At 26.4% G+C, this 22,091-nt stretch overlaps 1 protein-coding gene across 2 annotated transcripts in view; it reads right to left on the reverse strand.

The window, feature by feature from the left end:
* Nucleotides 1–22,091, reverse strand: part of Epac (Exchange protein directly activated by cAMP) — a 243,540-nt gene that overhangs the window by 216,342 nt on the left and 5,107 nt on the right. The window contains exon 1 of one of the 2 annotated variants that reach the window (XM_089225495.1): nucleotides 13,545–13,930. The exons of the other annotated variant lie outside the window; for it this stretch is intronic. Within the exon in view, the coding sequence (XP_089081621.1) occupies nucleotides 13,545–13,582 (38 nt within the window). The 5' untranslated portion in view covers nucleotides 13,583–13,930. Of the gene's footprint in view, nucleotides 1–13,544; nucleotides 13,931–22,091 lie in introns of those variants that run through there. 2 annotated transcript variants of the gene reach the window in all.

Consider the following 22,091-nt stretch of genomic DNA (forward strand, 5'->3'; position numbering starts at 1 on the left):
TATGAATCAAAAATAACAAAATAAAAGGAAGTAATTCTTGTATTAAATTGAAAATAGGAGCAAAAAAAATAGCGCAACTATATTTTGGTTTAAGCACATTAAAAACATAAAATGTAATTAATAATAAAATGATTATAAATAATTATTTTAAATAATACCATGATAAAATAATATGCATGTATTATTATTTATATAGCGTAATATGTTTCAACCAGCAGTAACTGACGATGAGTAATATAAGAATTCAGTCAATAGAAGTAATATAATATGGTGTGACATAAAAACGTATTTTATGCAGCTTGCTGCTCGCTATTCAAACAATCATTTAGGTTTTGAGACTTGGATTCTTTCGTCCTTGGCCGCTCGTTTAGATATTATTATAGCCATCGTAATAACTATTATCAGAGAGCCAATTACATTGGCAGGAATTACTGAACTGTAGCTTCCTCGAAGCTGGATCCTAAAATTAAACTCATAACTCGATAATGTTCAACACTTCCATACAATAGTAAGAAAAATATTATGAGGAATAGCTATAAACCTGAAACAGATATTGATCCTGGTAAAATGAATGAATTATATTTTTTCAATAATAATAATTATTATAAAGTTAACCTTTTTTTTTTTTTTTGATAAAACCCAGCTTATGAATTCATATCGAAATTCACCATCTCTATTGCATTGTTAAGTAATAATTATGTATTTTGACAAATATTTCGTTTTGAGTATAAATTATTTTCATACAACAGTATTGATTTATTATTAGTATATATAATATATATACTAATAATGTGTGTGTGTGTTTATTAAATAAGGCATTTTACTGTTATGAATGTAAAAAAAAGTTGACAGCACTCCAAACCAAGACAAATTGTATAAGTACCAATATTTCTAAAGTACATTATTAGATACCAATATCTTATGTATATTATATAATATTGTATATAATAGAACATAAATAAACAATATGGTATTGAATCTTTTGAATCCAAATATATAGGTACATATTTTGAATATTTCGGGATTAAAAATGGAATTCAAACTCAGTCCAAACCATCAAATTTGATTGACAATTCTATGATTATACTCGTAATTACAAAGTTTTATTATAACGTCGAATGACGGGTAATATAATATATAGTAACATAACTATAATTTAATTTTTCAAATCGAAAAGAATACATAATGTAGTTTATTAAAATAATAATAACCCCCCTATGTCACTGTAAATTATATGTATAGCGGATATTTTTTGAGAATTTTTATGTATTAAAATCAAAATTCTAATGAGTAGTTTTTGAGTTATTTAACTTTATATTCGAATATAAATTTTATCATGTATAGAAAATACTAACATAAACGTTTGGTGTAAATGTTGAAGATCTACGGATCTAAGGATAAAATATCCATGGTTTGAGTTCATAAGATATGTGGTCTATGGTCGATTTAAAAATATTAGTCATTAACTTTAATCTATCAACAAAAATAATTTTTAAAAACAACCTAAGTATCATAAATACTAGTGATAAATACGTGTGTTTTATACTTTTTTTTAAATGATTTTTACGGACTATTATCCTTAGTAAAAATATTTTAATAACTAAGAAATAACTCATTCGAATTTTGATTTCAATACATCAAAATTCTCAAACAAATAATGTACAGTAATAAAGAGGAATTTCAATTAAAAAACAAAAATTTTTATCGCCACAGGACACTTCTTGAGTGGTACAAAAAATCTGAAGAATTTGAAAAATATAATCTTTGAGTATATTTGAAGATTCCAAAAATCAGATTTTGAATAATTTTATGATGAAAGAAAAAAGAGGGTGAGCATAATTGATGAATCACCCAGTATACTTATAAAAGAATCAAGTGAAAAGTGAAAACATTTTTAAAATGTGTACATATTTAACAATTTTGAATTAAAAACTACATAGATCAATTATGATTTTAAAATTTAAGCAGTTATTGATTTGTAACTAAATCGTCATTGTTATTTCCATAGTTTTTAAATTTTTTAACTGATTTCTAAATACAATTTATTAAATAAACATAATATTTTATAACTTCAAACTATTAACATAGGAATTATCTGAATGAGGTATTACTTCAATTATAGTTAAGAGAACAACTTGGTTTATTTTTAATGATTGTGTAGTTTTGGTCTTTACCCTTTGTTAATGTATTGGTATATATTAACAGTGTATTCAACATGATGTTCTTTACTTCCTCCCGTCATGTTTATATACTATTAGTAGTATTACTGTACGCTGAAGTGCTTATATAACTATTAATTTTTTTTTTTTTAACATGAAACTTTTAAAATATCTATATTAACTCATTTGTTGCAAAAAAAAATAAAGTATGAAGGTAACCACATAAATATAACTTACAGTATTAAATGTTCAATACACACATTACATAGGTGTCATAACCTCCCAAAGAAAATTGAGGTGCCCTTGTTAATACCAGTGATATCTACCATATTATTAAAATTAAATTAAATAACAATCATAAATATATAATGAAATATCCTTAGATATACTATAGTGTGATGGATCATTTTTGATCAGAATCGGTACTTGTACCTACTACCAATCCAAAAACTTAAAGTTAAAATTATACATATTATACAGTAGAGCGAGTTTTTAATATCAATTCACTTATACCTATATGCAATTTTTATTAAAAAACATGATATTAAAATATATAACACATTTAAAACAATAAATACGAGGAAGGATATTTACCATCAAACACGTTTTAATCTCAAATACGAATACAAAATTAATTTTATGTTTAATATTTAATGTTAATAAATATTGCATTTACAACGAAATACATTTCTAATTAAAAAAATGGGGTCAACTTAATATATTTTATACTTATATAAATAAATAATATAATAATTAAGTATAATTTTAAATTTTAACTTTGAACTAAAATTATGTATTTGTAATAGCAATATTATTCAATATAAGTGATTACTTAAGCACATCGCATGACGCATACATAACTTTATACGAAAAATGTTTTGTTTTAAATATAAACAAATTGGAAGTAGATAATTTACTTTTTAAAAATTTAATGAAATATTAAAATTTTTTTTTTAATAAAAACAATATAACAATTTAGTACAAGTATGAATGTATGATATCTAGGTATACTAACTGATATAAGATTTTTTTTATTTATATGCATATAACATATGATAAGAACAGTGAATTAGCAAAGGTATCCTTTGAAATGTGAGATGCGTTGAACCATTACAACTATGCTCAACTAAACATTTTTAGAAAAATAGTCTGTAATTTTCACCAAAAGATGTTTTTCTATAATGTACATTTGTAAATACCATCAAGCATTTAAAAATAATTCCTTGCAAAATTGTGTGTTCAAGAGGTCACTGTTTAAAGAATTACTCAGTAATTTATGTAAATTAAATTAATGAAGTTTTCGAAAAAATAAAAATATATATAAATATAAGTCCGGATCGTATTTACCTACAGGTGTGTTAGTCGTTATGAGTAAAACAAGTACAACAATATTGATCTGTTCACGGTTTGCCATGCCAACAATCCCTGGATAATAAAGTACCAAGTCATAAAATCCTATACAGATGCATGTAGATTTCTCCAATATAAATATTTATAAAATAAAAAAAACATATGTCTACATATTGTTAAAAATAAAAAGTTTTTGGAAATTATAACTGAAAATTTAATAATTTTTCAATTTAATAATATATAAATTTTATAATTAAAAAAATTTGAAATACTTAAATAGGTACGTATCTTATTAGTTACAATTTTCCAGGAGAGAGCGTTGACGAAAAAAGTACCTAGGTAGTTACTACATACAAGTATTAGGTATATAAACTGAACTTGTATTCACTTAACTCATAATATCATGAGAATACTCTATTTAAATACCAATATTTAATTGTTTTAACTGCATAATAAAGTTAATTTTTAATTAAATAACCTTGTTATATATGGTTGAATAATAATTTTGGAAATTTCTCAAATAAATAATAAATTGTTGCTGTGTGAATTATAATTTAAATTTACTTATACAGTTTAGTTAAAATGATTTTGTAGAATTCAATTGGATGTGATTGTATTTGCTTTGCAAAATTCGTGAATTATTTTAATTTATAATGCATGGATTCTCAAACTGTGGTACGCGTACCCGAAATTTTTTAAGGGGTACGAATCTGGCCAACAAAATGTGTTATATGTGTATAATTTTATACATATATTTTAGTTGATTAACTAAGAAGGGGTACCCCTAAAAATTTATTTTGTAAAAAGGGATACAGTTTTTCATAAAAGCTTGAGAATCCCTGTTATAATGTATTAAGTATTAAAAAAATTAATGTTTTTCATTACTTTCTATCTGCGGTTTATAATATTATACTAATAATGGTCATCAATTTATAATTAGTCGAGACGAGTACTAGAAGTTACCTAGAGACCTTTTTTTTGTAGAATAAATTAAAATGTTTAATTAGAGATGTGTGCAAAAAAAATATATGGAAATAAGTTGGTAGAAGATAAATATTATATATTATACCTACCTATATCAGGGGTCACCAATTAATATTTTCCGCGGGCCACATTAAGAATTCGGAAAATTCTCGCGGTCCATAAAAATTCAAAGTACATAGTAATTATTTATTTATTATAATATGTCGGTTGGCCAAAAATATTTTATTTTTAAATAAAAAAATTTACTTACACTAATTAATTATTTAACTAAAACTAATGAAAATAAAGTTAAATTATTTTTTCTCTCGGTCTGCAAGCCGGTTAAAATGCATTCGCGGGCCGCCATTTGGTGACCCCTGTTATATATTATACTAGCTGAACCCGTGCACTTTGTAGTCTGTTAATAATCCTACTTCTTATACAATATCTCAAACTGTGTGTTGAATTCGATACCTGTGATTATTCTAGCAGTATATTTTTATACACATAGATAGATAACAGTTAAAATATACTAAGTCATAATCTTGCAACGGCATTCAATTTAGTTTATCATTATGTAAATTTATTCGTTTTATCGAGGAACGTCTGAAAATTCAAATATTCAAGTCAATGATATTCAGGCCTGTCACCTTTTAACTCAACTTATATTCTACACATAGGTCTAATATACCTCTGTACCATATTTTGTCGCAATCAGTCCAGCACTTGGAATGCTATGTAATTCTGGCAATTTTACTTTTCAGCCAGCACAGCCCATACCTGAACCTCATTCTTAAATTTGAATGCTCTACAGTATATTATGTATTATTTATCAATTTTTCTTAGATGAATATTACTGTAATTATAACTATACCAAATGTCATCGCATTCGGTCCACCAATTGGAATTGGAATACCTTTATGTATAAACCCAGGCTGGGTTGTCAGAAGCAGAACTTTTAACAGGCTACAAAGTACCTACACGTGCTCAGCTAATATAAATATAATAAATTTAGATAATAGATCAATATTATATAGATCTGTTTGTCACACATTCCTAAACTGCTAGACCTATTGCAACAAAATTTGGTACAGATATATTAGACCTATGAGAAGAGGATAGGCTATGTTAAAAAGTGACAGGCCTAAATATCATTCAATTGAATATTTGAATTGTTAGACTATCTCGATAAAACGAATAAAATTACATAATGATAAACTAAAATTAATATCGTTGTAAAATTATTACTTAATATATTTTAACCATTTCTATATGTATAAAAATATACTGCTAGCATAAACACAGGAGACGATTTTAACACACAGTTTGAGCCATATAAGAGGAAGGATTTTATATAAAATGTAAAATTTTAGCAACTTTCGTTTATCATAATAAAATTCATAATATTCCAAAATCTATTTTTAAGAGTCATAACTGTATAGAAATGGCGTAATTACAACAAAAAAGAAACAAAAAACACAAAATATACATAAAAACTGTGATATCATAGACGCACGTGTAATGGAAACAAATAATAAAAAATCATAGAAAAAATTTAGGGATAATTATTTCTTTCACACTAATATCAACCCTCGATAATAGCAACCATTTATAAATAAACAACAATTTCCATCGTAATCTCAAAATGTCTGTTTGGGCACTTCCCGCAGGGTTGAGCCTATGGGCCTATCACTTTTTTAACTTAGCCTATCTTCTGGCCATAGGTATAATATGTCTCTGTACCAAATGTCGTCCCCATCCGTTTAGCCGTTTAGGAATGCATAAAGGACAGACAGATAAGCAGAAATTCATTTTTATATAGATAATATATATTATATAATATAAATAAGATAGATAAAACGTTTATTATATTTTAAAGCTTGAAAAATTGAGTTATACAATATTTATAATTATATTTGTCAGTAATACACTTTAAGTTCGTTACATATTTTAATATAGTTTAAAATTATAATTCATAGACATATTTTTTATAATTTTATTATTTTAAGAATCAAAAATAATTGTTTCAATTCGTGTGAATCAATTTCATGTCAAGTGAGTTTTTAACCGGAAACACATTATAAAGGTAATCACATAGACGGATTTTTTTAGCGGAAATGGATACGCCCAATTATAATAATAGCTTACGTTTCAAGTTGTTTAACGGAAGACATTTATTAACCTGATAGACACTAGATATATCACGTGGATCTTAACACCTTAACCCTCATTAAATGCTCGTAAATTATAGTTCGATGTATCTATCACTATATAATCTGAGTACTACTTATCAGTTATATGTAAGTACCTCTTTAAAATTTTAATATATTAAAATTTTAATTACAAACCACTTATTTGAACAAAGTTTAATCAACTGTTAAGATAACAATATTTAGGTATCTACTTACTGATAGGCATATAGTATGAACTTATAAATATTTCGAATTAAGATATTATCCGTACCAAAAAATAAAAATAAATTATTTTTTCAACACGTACCATTATTTTGTTTTTATTGAAAAAAAATTAATAATTAATTATTATGACTATTTAAAATTCAAATAAAATATTAATTTAAATGTATTTCTATAACAACATGGAATTTATTTTAAAAAAAAACTAGACTATAATAAATGTGTTGAAAATTAATAGTAGGTAATTATCACCGACTTCATGAGTATTTATAACTATTAAACATGTTTTATAAACATTCACCCACCTTTTTTAAACTAGGTATATAAATACGAAACACCATGTTAAATTGGACTCCACTTAGAATAGTCTAAAATGATCTATCGCTTATTTTAAATTTGAAATAATAATTCAACACTTTTTTATAATATATAGTTAATTTAATATACCAATATTAATCCAACTATCCAGCTATCCACTGAAATAAATTCTTTACTTAGCAGGGATAGAATATCGAATTTAATAATATGTACTATAAGAACCTTTTATAACAATAATTTTTAATACAGAAAATGTTTTAATGTATTATATTAATCACTGCATGAGAAGTGTGAATATGATGAATATTGGTAACGCTTCACGCACTCATACCATTTAAAAAAAAAAATGGATCCTTTAGTCATAACTCATAACTAATGATTTATTTACAGTTACGCTCCATTTATACCAATTTTTTATTTGAATAGAAATCGTTAACGTCGATATTTATATTTTTCTTAATTGCTAGTTATTGGTGATTCTAATAGACTAACAAGACATTAGTTTAACATAGAAACAAATATATCATGTTTTTAATCGTAATCAAAAATCAACTACTTCAATATCCATGTACCTAATTATATTTTTTAGATATTATTAGTGTACAAAAGAAAAACTAAAGTTATACCTATAGGTACGTCAAACTTTAAAATTTAAATAGCAAATTAACTATTAATATTTACTAAATAAACTAGGAATTAAATATATTTGTTGCGATTTACAAAAAATAATATTTTATGTATAATATAAAACTTATAACCTATAAAACTTTTTTACCGTAATTTAGCCTTTGCAAAATTATTAATTATTAATAACCAATTAAGTAAATAACTGTGACATAAAAAATAAACAATGTTCGTTAATTTTTACTTAGTACTAATTCACAATTATATGTTAGATAAGGTTAGAATGGTTTAGGATAGAGTTAAAAAACTTCTAATTTATGTCTAAATAATTTAATAAAAATAAATTAGTATTATGGGTGTTTGTCGTTTAGTCTTTACGAATATTATTAAGCCAGATACAAATTTAATAAATAAATAAAAGCGAATTGATTTAAAATTTTTAAAAATCATGACAATTTGTAAAAATTTTATTGTACGAATTTATTTAACAATAAATTTTTATAGTAATGGACTGAAAATGTAATAAACAATTTTAAAAAAAACTAAACTTCAATATTATATTATAAGTACGCAATGTTTCTGTCAAAAATAAAATCAACCTATACCATACCTAATACTAATTCTATTATAAATTAATTTACTATAGGCAATACCTACGAATATAAAATAATTATATACAATTTTATAGAAAGACCTATTTATAATAACATTTATTTAGCAATATTTTGAGGAAATTCGTCAAACGAAGATAAGTTAGATACTTTTATTATGCCTATGATGGCTTCCAACAAAAAAGTCCTGCAATAATACAGATTCTGATCGAACTATTGAAAATTAAATTAAATTGCATCACCGAGAACTTATATGCCATACTGAGTGTCAGACGTTCTAAGAATAACTTTTTGAAATAATTATATTAATGTGTTCATATATTGTGTTAGGCGTCTATCTAAAAATTACATAGCAGTTTTATTTATCTACGAATTACTTTTAAATTAATTTATGACTAGTACTGTATGTGCGACTTTATAATTTAAGCGTAAATATACAAGCTATTAAACCTACAAACTAAAAAAAAATTATAGGATTTATGAATAAAATATAAAATTTAATAAGATTCATATTAATTTCCATGATAGTAAATAGCACCAACCCACCTTTATATAAATATTATTTTTATAGAAGTGATTAAATATAGTTATTAAAATACATACGTAACATTTAATGTGATTAACATTAATTGATACAAAACAAGGTGGATAATTTTAACAAAATTCATTAATTTCACTATAAACTAACATTGGATAGAACTAATAATATTTATACTAAATTAATTTTGAATTTATCTTTGCGAAGAGCAAACAAACTTATTTTAAAATAAATGTATAATAATTATACTTGCATAAAATATAAAAGAATAACTTGTAGGTATTAAATTAAAAATATGCTTTAGAGGATGCGATAGATATCAATAAGTAAAATTAATCTCAATATTTCTGATGTGAAAATACAAATCTTAGAGAAGTATTTAAATAAAAACAATAGGTAACAAAAGAACTAACAAAAAAATTAAAATTAAATGAAAATAAATAATGAGATTCTTTTGTTCCAGAATTAAACTATGTTAGAGGTATAAATATACAAAATAACAATCTTAAGAACAAGTTTTAAAGGTATTGTACATTTTAAGGAATTATCTTATCAAACCTAACTTGAGAATTCATAATAGGTACATATCAATTAAAAAAATTTTACTTTCATAAAATATTTCTGTTCCTTTTTGATACCCAAGAAACATTACAAGATTTGTAAAGTTAACTAATTTGATGAAAATAAAAAATAAAAAATATATTCCCATTTTGAAAAATATTAAATTTCAATTAGAATAAACTGAGTAATATCGTAAGTAATTGAATTAAAAATTTACTCGTTAACATTTAAACAATTTTTATGCGGGTATAAACACAATTTGATAATTTATACTTTTAGGATTTTTTAACAAATTTCAAAATATATATTGTATACTAATATCAATATATACATTTTTAAGTGTAAAGCAAAAGGAATATTATAACATAACACATTTACACACTATCTCAGTAAAAATTTTAAGTGTACACCAAATTGGGGTAAGGAAAAGTTTTATTGATTTAAACTATTTTTCATCGAAAAAAATACTTGTTAACTAGCTAGACTATTAAAAATATATAATTAAACAATTTAATATTCGTACCTATATCATTTAGAATTATAATATATAGGTCCCTATAGATATATCTTCATAACCTAAGTTGTATAAAAAGTATTTAGTGCTCATGCAATCTATGAACACTAAACACGTCTTACGTCTTACACACACGATTATATGTAATAAAATGCCAATAATAAATTATTTATTATTTTTAACATACACAATAATTTCAGATTTATATTCTATTTGATGTTCTCAAAACTGTAAATGTCCATGCAAGTTCTGAATACATAATAATACTCACAATAATAATAATGCAAGACAAGTTCATCACAGAGGCAGAACTACAAAATAAAATATGAACACTGTAAAATAATATAGTTGTCAATGTAAATACAACCCGATGTAACTGAAATTTTGCAACCCAATGGCCTATGTCATCGAGGGTATATTACATGTTTAAAAAAAAAATAATGCAAAGCCAAAATTATTTCTATTGTTAAGGAAAAAGTATTTCTTAAGATACCTTACAACTAAGAAATTTAAATTTTTACGACATAAAAACTTGAAATAAACTAAAAATGAGCAAATTATATACAAATGTTTGCATTCTTTAAGTGTTTTTTTCATTAGATTACAAACTTATAAAGTCTTGCTCTACTAAAAATGTAGGTAATATGATTTGAGAACATAATCATAAAAAAATACTTGAACAAATCTTAGGCGATGGTACAATGTGGAAAATTCCGTATAATATGAAAAACTTACATTTTGTAAGAACTACAAACAAATAATACGGATGAAAAACTAAAAACAAAGATTACTGCTATTCTATGAATTGAAAGTTGAAAATGCTTGACATTAACTACAGAAGAGTTCAAATGCAGAAAAAAATATAAACAGACAATAATTACAATAACTGAAAATATGGAACAACCGAACAAAATAAAATCGAAAGAGATTTTATTGATGAAAAATATACAAAAACACCAAAGACTGTAAATGTTGGAAAATATGAATTGATTAAATTGTCAAAAATATTTAATAAATCACTTATTAATAATATGCCGTTAGATTTTAATAGTTACTGTCCAACATACAGTATAAATATGCTCTATAAACAGTTAGTAAAATACATAAGATACTAAAAACAATTTATATATTATAATATACACGTATTTTATAATTTATTATCTAGAATAAGAAATGTTGACTCGTGGATGTTTATCCATATTTGTAGGTGTGAGTATAATATATGTGTATGGTTTTAAACGCTGCTTATTAAAACATTTGAAAATAGTTATGTTTTACAAACTTTATTACTAACAATTTTTTTCAAAAATTGAGTTAAGCAAGGAAATATTTAGTTAATTTATTTTAAAATCACGTTATTTCTTGGACTTTAAAACACTATTATATACTCTCATTTTAAATATATGCAGAAAAACTATTCATACAAATTAGATTTTGAGATAAAATCTTATGAAAAAATAACATAATGTTAATGCTAAAATAATAACCTATATTCTTATATTTTCACGCGATTCTATAGAATTCAAAAAAATTGATTACATTTTTAAAACTTAGTTTATAGTAGATTACAAATTATGTACAAAGATGGTTAAATCAATATGTCATACTCCCCAACTATTTTTAATGTATATTTAATTAAACATTTATACACTCAAATATAACTACGTTTCTGGTAAAATATACTAATTTATAAAAAACACAGTATAATAATATTAAAAAGAACCAGTTAAGTTAAGTGGTATTCATCAGTTTAAACTTTAAAATTGTAGTAAAGTAATAAACATCAATATAAAATTGTGTTTACTAATATAACCATAAGATTGTACTTACATACATACGAGTACAATGTACAAACTACATTTAAGGGGTATCAATCCACTTGATTTTTCTTGTATTATTGTAGATCTATGGATACCTTTATGCCAACGGTTCTAACGGTGGCATAATGGAATTATATAATCTTATAGACAACACAGAGCTTTGCACTGACCACTTTATATGATATAAATGAATAATTCCTATACTATAATTCCTATACCTAAAGTAAATAAAAATATATAAATCCATTTTCATTAAAGTTTAAGGATTTCTATTACAACAAGGTTCGGAGAATACGGGTATTTGTCTATTATATACTATTATATAAGTACCCAACAATAAAGTCCAGATATACAAATACAGATAAAACACTGTTTTGTTACACATTTTTAAATGGTATAGTAAATAGTAATTTTAAATATAAATTCCCTTAAATCCAAAACTTGAAAACATTATAATAAATAATAACTAATAATCTTTTTACCGATAAAAATATGTATTGAATAATTATGATGTTATATTAATTATTTACTGATACAATTTAAAAACATAAAATGGTTAGCGATGATAGGTGTTAAATAAATAATTTAATTTATAAATATATATTATTATCTAACTTGTTCTAGGTAGCATGTAATTCTTTAAATCATTCAAAAATAATATGATACATAAAAAAAAAATTATATCGATAAACTTAATAACATCAATCAAAATATTTTTAAAACGTTCTGATAAACGACTAATATAAAACTTAATAATATAAAAACGTTATATAATTTAATTTTAAAATTCAAATAAATATTTATGTTTATTATTTATATTGAAAAAAATAGGTTATTATTCAACATAATACATGGTTTACCAACCAGAACAAAGTTATTATTAGTGCTTGAAGTTAGAATATCTTAGTAATAACTTGTATTAAATAGTTGAACAATTTTCAAATAAAAATATTAAATACTAATTACTGGTGATAAAATTTAAGCAATTTTGTATAATAGCCAAACCTTAAACATATTTATTTTTTTCGTAAAAGCAATATTAGTAGCTGTAAATCGTACTAGAATTAGTGAAATTTAATCGGCAGTTTTTTAACGGAGGCTATGTAGAATAATAGTTATTTTATTATTTTAAATATCATAAACCGTAGCAGTGGACTAATATTTAATAAATGTAATATGTTTAAATTTTAAAATAACGTGCATTACTTATCAACTATTAGTTTACTAAGTTGTTAATCTATATTAACAAAAATAACAATTAAAAATAAACGTTACCTATAGGTTTTTATTTCATACAATTATTTATATGATATTTTGTCCATTATATTAGGTAATCTACCTACTAATATATTTATCTTCTTATTGGATTGTACTTATAACTACTATAAACTTATAAAATATTTCAGGAACTAAAACCCCCCGATGATCTCAATTTACACCACTGATACTTTGATAAGAAAATCAAACCAAAAATATAAATTTGAATTATAAAAATAGTTATAAATTTATAAAATTGAGTCGATTACTTTTTTTTAACAAACCAATAAATGATTAAGCAAATTAAAAAACCGAATTTCTCGTAGTGTAATATTATGTACATTGTACATCACATTTGTTATACACATAAACATCCTAATCGATATACACCGTATATAATGTGTCAATATAATACCTTTTGTCGATAGCCGTGATCCATTCGGTAGCTGCCATTGGATTAACAACAACAGCAACGTAGGTAACAATTTGCAATTTAATATGTACGATGCAAATGAAATGCACACACCGCACACGCGATCGAGAATGACGCGTATTCCAGTATCGGTATAGGTAAATTTAATACACCGTAATATATTATTGTATGATTATAATTATCGACTGGAGTATACACCATAGAGGTAATGTATGTTTGTGGTTTTAAACGATGATAGATAGCTGCACTTAAAATACAAACACAATTACTGTTTCATCGCCGGTTCCGGCGGTACCGACCGGTGACACGACGGGCACGACAACCGCGGTGTACACATCGCGGCGCGCGTACTACTACGACTGCCGTCAACGCTACCGCGGTGTTTTGGCCTCCAAGCCCTCGTCGCGGAGGTATTCCGTGCACCCTGCGCGCCACAGCGGCTGAGGGATTGCGCGGAAGTTTCTACTTGTTGAACGATCGGCGGCGCGCCACGTAACTGCACGTGCGACCCGTTCGCGACGGACGGTCTCCGGTTGGAGTGGAGAAAAGTGAAAACCCGATAAGTTGCCTTCCGAAAATAATATTTGCATTATATTAACTCTATTATTCGAAAAGGAATTCAATGGTTAGGTATATTTTTGAACTACGAACATTTTGTGGTTCCTTGTACCAAGACGACTTTAACACGACTTTTATTTAAAGATAGGTAATTACAATTTTTACGAAATTTAGTGTGTACCTACTTCCAGAGATTTTCAAATATTATTTTTCATGGACTATATCATATTACACGTTATGCCTTGTGCCTTGTGCCATTTAGGTGTACCCAGGAGGGGGCAAAACGGGGCATTTTCCCCTTAAAATTTTAAATTTGTTTTCCAAAGTATTATCTGTAACGCGCCAATTTAGTAAACATAGATTACTTTTAAAATGTTAGCATTAATTGTATAAATAATCTTTATTTAGTTTTTAAATTAATTTTGTTCCCTCTCCCTTAGAAAAATGTCAGGTGACGTCCATGCCATATGTGTATTGCAAATCAATTACGTAGTTCCACTAACGACTAAAAACCAAACTATTAAAAATGATAAATTGTTAATATAGATATTATTTTTATTTTAATATTCGTTACGTATCAAAACTTGGTCTCTAGCGTAGGGACATCTCTAGTGGTATTGTGTTTATGACAATCTGAGAACGCCTGCAGGTATTTATTTAATTAGTTTGTTAAATCCAAATAAAACCAAGAAAAAATAGTCACAATAAGTTATTCGCTTACAGTGGAGGATATATGGGGGGAGGTAATTATTGGTGGATCACCCCTCTTGGGCTTTTCACCACCACTATACATTATTACAATATAGTTAGCTACAACCACCGATGACGGATTTCTATATAATGTAGTATAGAATTCTGTGGCTACAACCATTATGTGCTGTCCTGCTGATTGATTTTTCACTTGTACAATATTATTTTTTGTTCTACATGAAATTTCAGGACAAGACGACGTGCCTAACGTGAGTAATGCCTCATAGAGTATCACTTTGTTTGATAGCACGATTAAAGATATAGTACTACCACCGGCACGTTACGGCTGCGGTGCGTCTACACGTCTTACCAAAGCCGTGTCCGATAGTAATAATAATTGTCATTATCTCTGTGTATTTAAAATTCACCCCCCCCCCCCCTTAGAACTAGGATATATCCACCACTGTTCGGTTATAACTAAAATTCGCAAAGTTAAAAGTATATATTACTTATGCTCATATCATAAATTATTAAAACTTTTATAGAATAGTAAGTTACACTGAAAAATTTTAAAAATATTTATTTTAAAAACATTATTTAATAATGATGATATTAATAAGCATCATAAACATAAATTAAAGGGACTAAAAAAAATCATCCTTTGTAAGTATTATGTAGGTGATAATTGATGTATATAGGTGGAGGAGAGGATGTTCAAGAAAGAAAGATCACATGGGACTGCACTTGGCACTTATATGGGCATTATATTTATAATTTTTCATAAATGTTTATACATTAATAAGAATTATAATAATGAAAAGAACCATTGAAACGACCATATTATGACTTTACAATATGTATGAGTACGGTACACACCTTTCATAACGCATAACTTTCACACAAAACATAGAATGAAATTCCCACCTATTTAATGTATTTATTTTTTGCATACATACGCAATGAAACATGTTTTATAGTTCTTATAACTTTAAAATCTCAAAACAAAATTTAAGAGAGGATAAAAGTTGTTAAGTTGTTCTCGAGTAAACTTCATGAGAAATTCGGATTTGTTTTCAGAAATATTATAGCTTAGTTAGTTTGATCAGTACAAAAATACCGGATTAAACGAGATAGAATGGGAACTTGCCCCGAGTGCTACCAGTTTTTTTTTTAAAGAAAACAGTTTTACAGTTTATTGTTTATATTATATAATACAGTATCCCCAATTAATATATAGTTTAAGAACTTTAATACAAATTACATATACAAAGTTTTAAAAATGTTTAGATTGTTTTGACATTATACGAATATTACTGACTCACGTGATGCAAGCCTTCCAGAATTATGTATTTCCCTATCACAAAGATTTATATAAAGTCTGTAATTTACTACTCTTTCAGCAATGAGAACAAATATGTCGTACAACTAACGAGTGTTTCATAGTGATCGATCGGAAAATAAACTTACTATTACCACGACCACGTACATAAAGTTGGCACCACGACTTGGCGCAAAAATTTTTAAAATTAATACAAACACAATTGTAAATGAATTATAAATTCAATACCCGAATTCGTAAACACCCCCCCCCCTCAGTATTTTAGTAACGTGCCTATATACACTTATACACTGTACTACGAAAGAAAGGTATCGCTTCGCGCTAGCAAACCATTTTTAGTATTTATTTCACTTTATCGGCGAAGAAATTTTTTGATTTTCACTAAAAATATTAATTTTACGAAAAAAATTTTGCTTTATGGGATTTATAAGTATTATTGCTTAATCTAATCAATTATTATCTTTATATAATAATATTAGAATTGCAACAGTGAACGATACCAAAAATAATACCGTATACACACATATTACCTATTCTATTTTATATTTCTATAACTTACTTATGACATTTTATCATAAGATCAATTCTTTTTTAAGTTTTTGTTTAACAAGCTTTTATTGGGTCCACGAACCATGGTAGTACCATGATGGTACAGACCATAGACCATATATGAGTATAATTAACACGTTGACTGCCATGCAGCCACCGGCGGCCTCAGGAATATTTATCATGGGTACGCCAAAGACATTTTTCACTGTCATTATAAATTTGTATTTGTATATATACTATTGAATTTGAAAAAAAATTGAAAATACAAAAAAAAATGTTAAAATTATGTTTATTACGCCAAAAAAATTTCAACTATTCCCACTACGCCACAGCATATTTTCAAGATCATTATTGTAGCGCCATGGAAAAGTTAATAATATAAATCCAAATTTATTTACGGCAGCCCGCGGCCGTATGGCCTCCTACGAATGATATAGTGCGGCAGCCGGCGGTCTAAAAATTATCAATACCTAATTATTATTATACGGACGCCGGCGGCGTATATATACTCATATATGGTCTATGGTCTGTACCATCATGGTACTACCATGGTTCTTGGACCCAATAAAAGCTTGTTAAACAAAAACTTAAAAAAGAATTGATCTTATGATAAAATGTCATAAGTAAGTTATAGAAATATAAAATAGAATAACAGTCTATGTTACAGACTTAAGATATACAGTTTTATTAATAAGATATTAGCCTGAACAGCAAACGATATGTTTTATGTCCCTTACAATATTTGACTATAAATTATTTTTAAATGGTCGAGTTTTATAGTTTTAATATTATGATGTATTCGGCATAACCACTTACAGGAGATAAGCGATTTGCCGTACTGTTGTAATTATTAGGTCACATCTTAAGAAGTTTTTTTTTATTAAAAGAATAATTACAAGATATACATAATTTTGTACAACAAACAATTTTGTTGAGTGAAATAGCGTTGAATACTTGAATATAACAGAGTGGAAGGTACTTAGTAGTACCACCCGACAGGTCATGTCAGCAAGTCTCTAGGCTAAGAGCGTTTAAATCCTCTTTGAGGATTGTCAGGAATTGCACAGACGGACAGTCTTTTTGTTAATGGGTTAGTTTTGAGTGAAATAAATCTTATGAAGTTATAACCAAATACTATAATATAAATTAATTATTGTTATAGTACTATAGTACCTATACTTACCTTACCAATTACCAATTACCATTGGAAATGGCTCCACTTTTAATTTATTTATATTTTTAACAACAGATATCACTGCAGATAGAACATTATCTATAGTATAAGCATTAAAATAATATAATGATAACATTGATAACTTTTTGTGAAATGACAATATGTCCTGTACCTTGTACCTATAGTATACATAAAAATGAATTTTAGTAATGTTTGTATATCTCTTATATTTTCCTAAATCGTTCATCCGATTGTGAATTGTGATGAAACTTTGAGAAGTGATTGAGTACAATCCCGCAAAGGTCTTTAACATATTACATTCAAATATTAAACATATTACAAAGGGTAAGGGGGGAGGTACGAATACGATACAATAGTGACGCCATCTGTCTGTCAAAATACAATGTAAACATACACAAGTGGTGCCATCATTTCAATAAATAATATAAAATTCGATAGGTTTTAGTTTTAGTGAAATTACACTAAATGACAAAACTTCAAAACGTATGAACTTGAAAAATGGAGTTTACTCCCGATAGCTGATAAATAAAAAAGATTTTCTATTAAAAACACTGGAGAGTTAATTCAAGCTTCCTCACAATATATTATATAATGTGTGTATTTGTAATTTAAATTTCTACACACAATGCCACCATCAAACTATTTTATACTTTTATTACACCGATGTATGTATACTCAAGTATATAGGTACCTGCTATAGCTTAAATATTTTATATATATTCTTAAAGCTTATATAGAATAAATGATTAAAAGAAAAGTTAGTATTAAATATAAAGTTTAATTTAAACATGGACGTTCAATGTCAATCGAATGAAGAATAATAATAATTATTGATTTTTACGACACATAAAAACGCCATATCGACAGGGGCGTATTTAGGCCGGGGTCGCCGGGGCCTAGGCCCCGGGCCCCCTAGGTGTGTCGAAATCGGGGGCCACAGGGCCTTTATTATTACAATATTACATCAAAAAAAATACTGAACATTTTTAAAAAAAATTACATTTACGTAGAAAAACATTTGATCTAAAATATGAAACGAAAATAACGGTGTCCAAACAAAAATAAAAGCTCATTGTTCTCTTGTAGAGTATATTCACTGTAACTCCCATAATTTAAACTTGGTTTTAAATGATACTATAACTGCCTCAATTGAAATTCAAAATTTTTTTTCCATTATACAAAAACTATATGTTTATTTTGCGTTAAATGGAAAACGCTGGAAAATTTTAACTGACATTTTACCAGTTGGTGGAGTAACACTTAAAAAAGTTTGCTCTACCGGTGGTCATCACGCCATCAAGCTATTTCTCCTATTCGATTTAATTTTCTAAATATTTTAAAAGCTTTAACAAAAATAATATTATTGTCTAAAAATAAAAATGAAATTTCAGAAGCTAAACAACTTGTAAAAAGTCTTGAAAGTTTCAGCTTTGTATTAACGTTGTTATTTGTAAGTGATATACTAAGAAAAGTATATGGTGTTCACAATTATTACAACAGAGAGATATTGATCTTCACAAAGCTACTTCACAGGACTACTACGAACATTAACAAGTAATTTGAAAATTATAAGAGGACATTTTTCGGAATTTTTCACAGAAGCTACAAATCTTTCGAAAACATGGGGCATAACACCAACATTTAAAAACCAAAGGTATAGCAAAAAAAATGTTTTTTTATGAGCTTTGTGAAGACCAAAGATTAAAATCACCGGGAAAAAAATTTGAAGTTGAAATTTTTAATATAACACTTGATCGTAGTAGCAACGAAATGAAACGTAGATTTCAAAGTTTTAATTACGTTTCTCACTTTTTTAAATGCTTACAACCTATTTCATTATCAGAACTAAACGACGAGGAACTACACAAGGAAGCAGAAATACTACAAAAAAAGTATAACCACGATATTTCTCCAGACTTTGTTCATCAGATTCTATCTTTTCGATCATGTTTTAAGGATATAATATTGAAAAATTCAAAAACAACAAAAGAAATTGCAGAAATGTTATTAATTGACAACAACATACCCTGATGTATGCACTGATTTTATTTTGTATTTGACGTTACCCATTACAGTTGCAGCAGCAGAGCAATCGTTCTCAAAACTAAAAATAATAAAAATTATTTACGGAGTACGATGGCAGAGGAACGACTGAGTGGTTTGGCAAATATTTCCATTGAGAATAGGCGGGCACGGCAATTGAATTTAGAAGATGTAATTGACAAGTTTGCTCAAATGAAGGCTCGAAAAGTTAATTTTTAAGTATAATACAAAAACATATTATATGTTTTTATTAATAAAATATGTAATAAATAATAAAATAAAAAATATATTTTATAATTATTATTAGCTCATAAATCATTATTGAATAATTTATATTTGTATTATTATTAAATTTCTGTGTTAAAAGGGGCCTCTGTCTCTTAATGCCTTAGGGCCACCAAGTTCCTCACTACGCCATTGCATATCGTGTACCTAACCCTTAATAAATAATTGCTTTAATACTAAAAAGTAAATCTAAGCTCCAAAATAATATGAAAACAAATTTAAGTTTAAGCATCTAACCCTTCCGGTAAAACATAACTGCACCATATCTGGAGTCCAGACGTTCAGTACATCATCGAAAAAGACATAGCTTCATCCGTTTTCAACTCGCTTCGATCTGAAACTTGAATGAATCGAGTTATTTTATGAGAACAATTTTATATTTTAAATCACTTTTAACGACTTATCCATTTTATTGTTGGATTTTTTTTTTATTCAATGCAATTATTATAATTATTAATCATCTCCGGACCCCGACGATTGGGATTTGCCATAGATGCTGAATAATATTATCTATTATTATAATAATATGATAAATCCATAGACCTTATACTCGGATATAATCAAATGTTTTTTTATATATTCTCTGTACATCTTGTTTTATACAACAATTGTTTTTAATAATGTACCTTCAGCAAAAAAAGGAATAATTATCATTATTTTTCATTAAATATCCAATTTATTATGAACACATTTTTATTCCTTTTTCAGTAAAAAATGTAAGTACCTGTCCAGATTTTTTTTACTCCTATAAATGTCAAAACCTAGTTTAAATAAGTTATAGTTTTTCCATTAAAATGAATAAAAATTGTATTGTCAATAATCAATATTGTGAGATGACGGCAAAATAATGGATTTACGACAGTATTGTAGCTATATGAATAGTATATTGCGTATACGCAGAGTTCCGTGCTATGGATTTTATAAATTTAAATACTCCGAATAACATTCTGTTTTCAAAATATTAAATAAAAATGTATCGTTTCATTCAAAGAAATAAAAAACTTGAAAACTCATCACAATATCATATAATATTTATTATCCATTAATTAAACGCCAATCGTCATAATTTCAATGAACAAAAAAAACCTTAAAAAGCCAACGATAATCCGACAACTCGTTTAACAGTTCTTTAGAATTGTATGTACAACATTTACTCATATATTCTATTCTACTAAAATTATTTTTGTAAAATATCTCAAAACATCGAGTTCGGAGTGAGATGAAGAAAGTTGTAGGTACAAGGAAATGTACATTCTCGATGACACAGCTATATTTAATCCGATGAGTCAATGAACCTATACGTTTATACGTACAAGTACTAGGTATTATAAGTTTGATTACCTATTCTTTTGGGGCTTATATAGTATAATTTTAGTTTTAGAATTTATATTTACTGTCACGGAAAATCAGTTCCCGAATGACGTACTCATAATTTATTCCTGAGCACTTAATGCATAAAATTCGTAATTAAAAAGTACTATCAGATCTTAGAATAATAATATATTTAATGTTTATACAATAAAATATAGTGTTGTACCTATACATACTAGCTTTTTGTTTCAATCTTAGATGTGTATACACGAGCATTCATATGCCCCTCAAAATTCTTTAATTTTGATAGTTAATATATTAATGTTTAATTACATTAAAATATTTAAATGCTACTTATACTACTCCACCACAAGAAGCTCGAAGTCCGGCAAAAAGTTCTTAGGGCCAAGGGTTGTGGTGACTTGGACGAATTGAATAACGAGTAAATAATAAAATATAATATGAATATTATGACAGGTATAATAGGATCTCAAAATAAACCTAAAAGACGTTAATATTATGATTTAAACGTCATGTTACTTGCCGGGGACCAACTGTC

This window comes from Diuraphis noxia, unplaced genomic scaffold (genome assembly GCF_037042655.1).
Source record: "Diuraphis noxia isolate RWA-SAM2 unplaced genomic scaffold, SU_Dnox_SAM2 contig0004, whole genome shotgun sequence".
NCBI lineage: Eukaryota > Metazoa > Arthropoda > Insecta > Hemiptera > Aphididae > Diuraphis > Diuraphis noxia.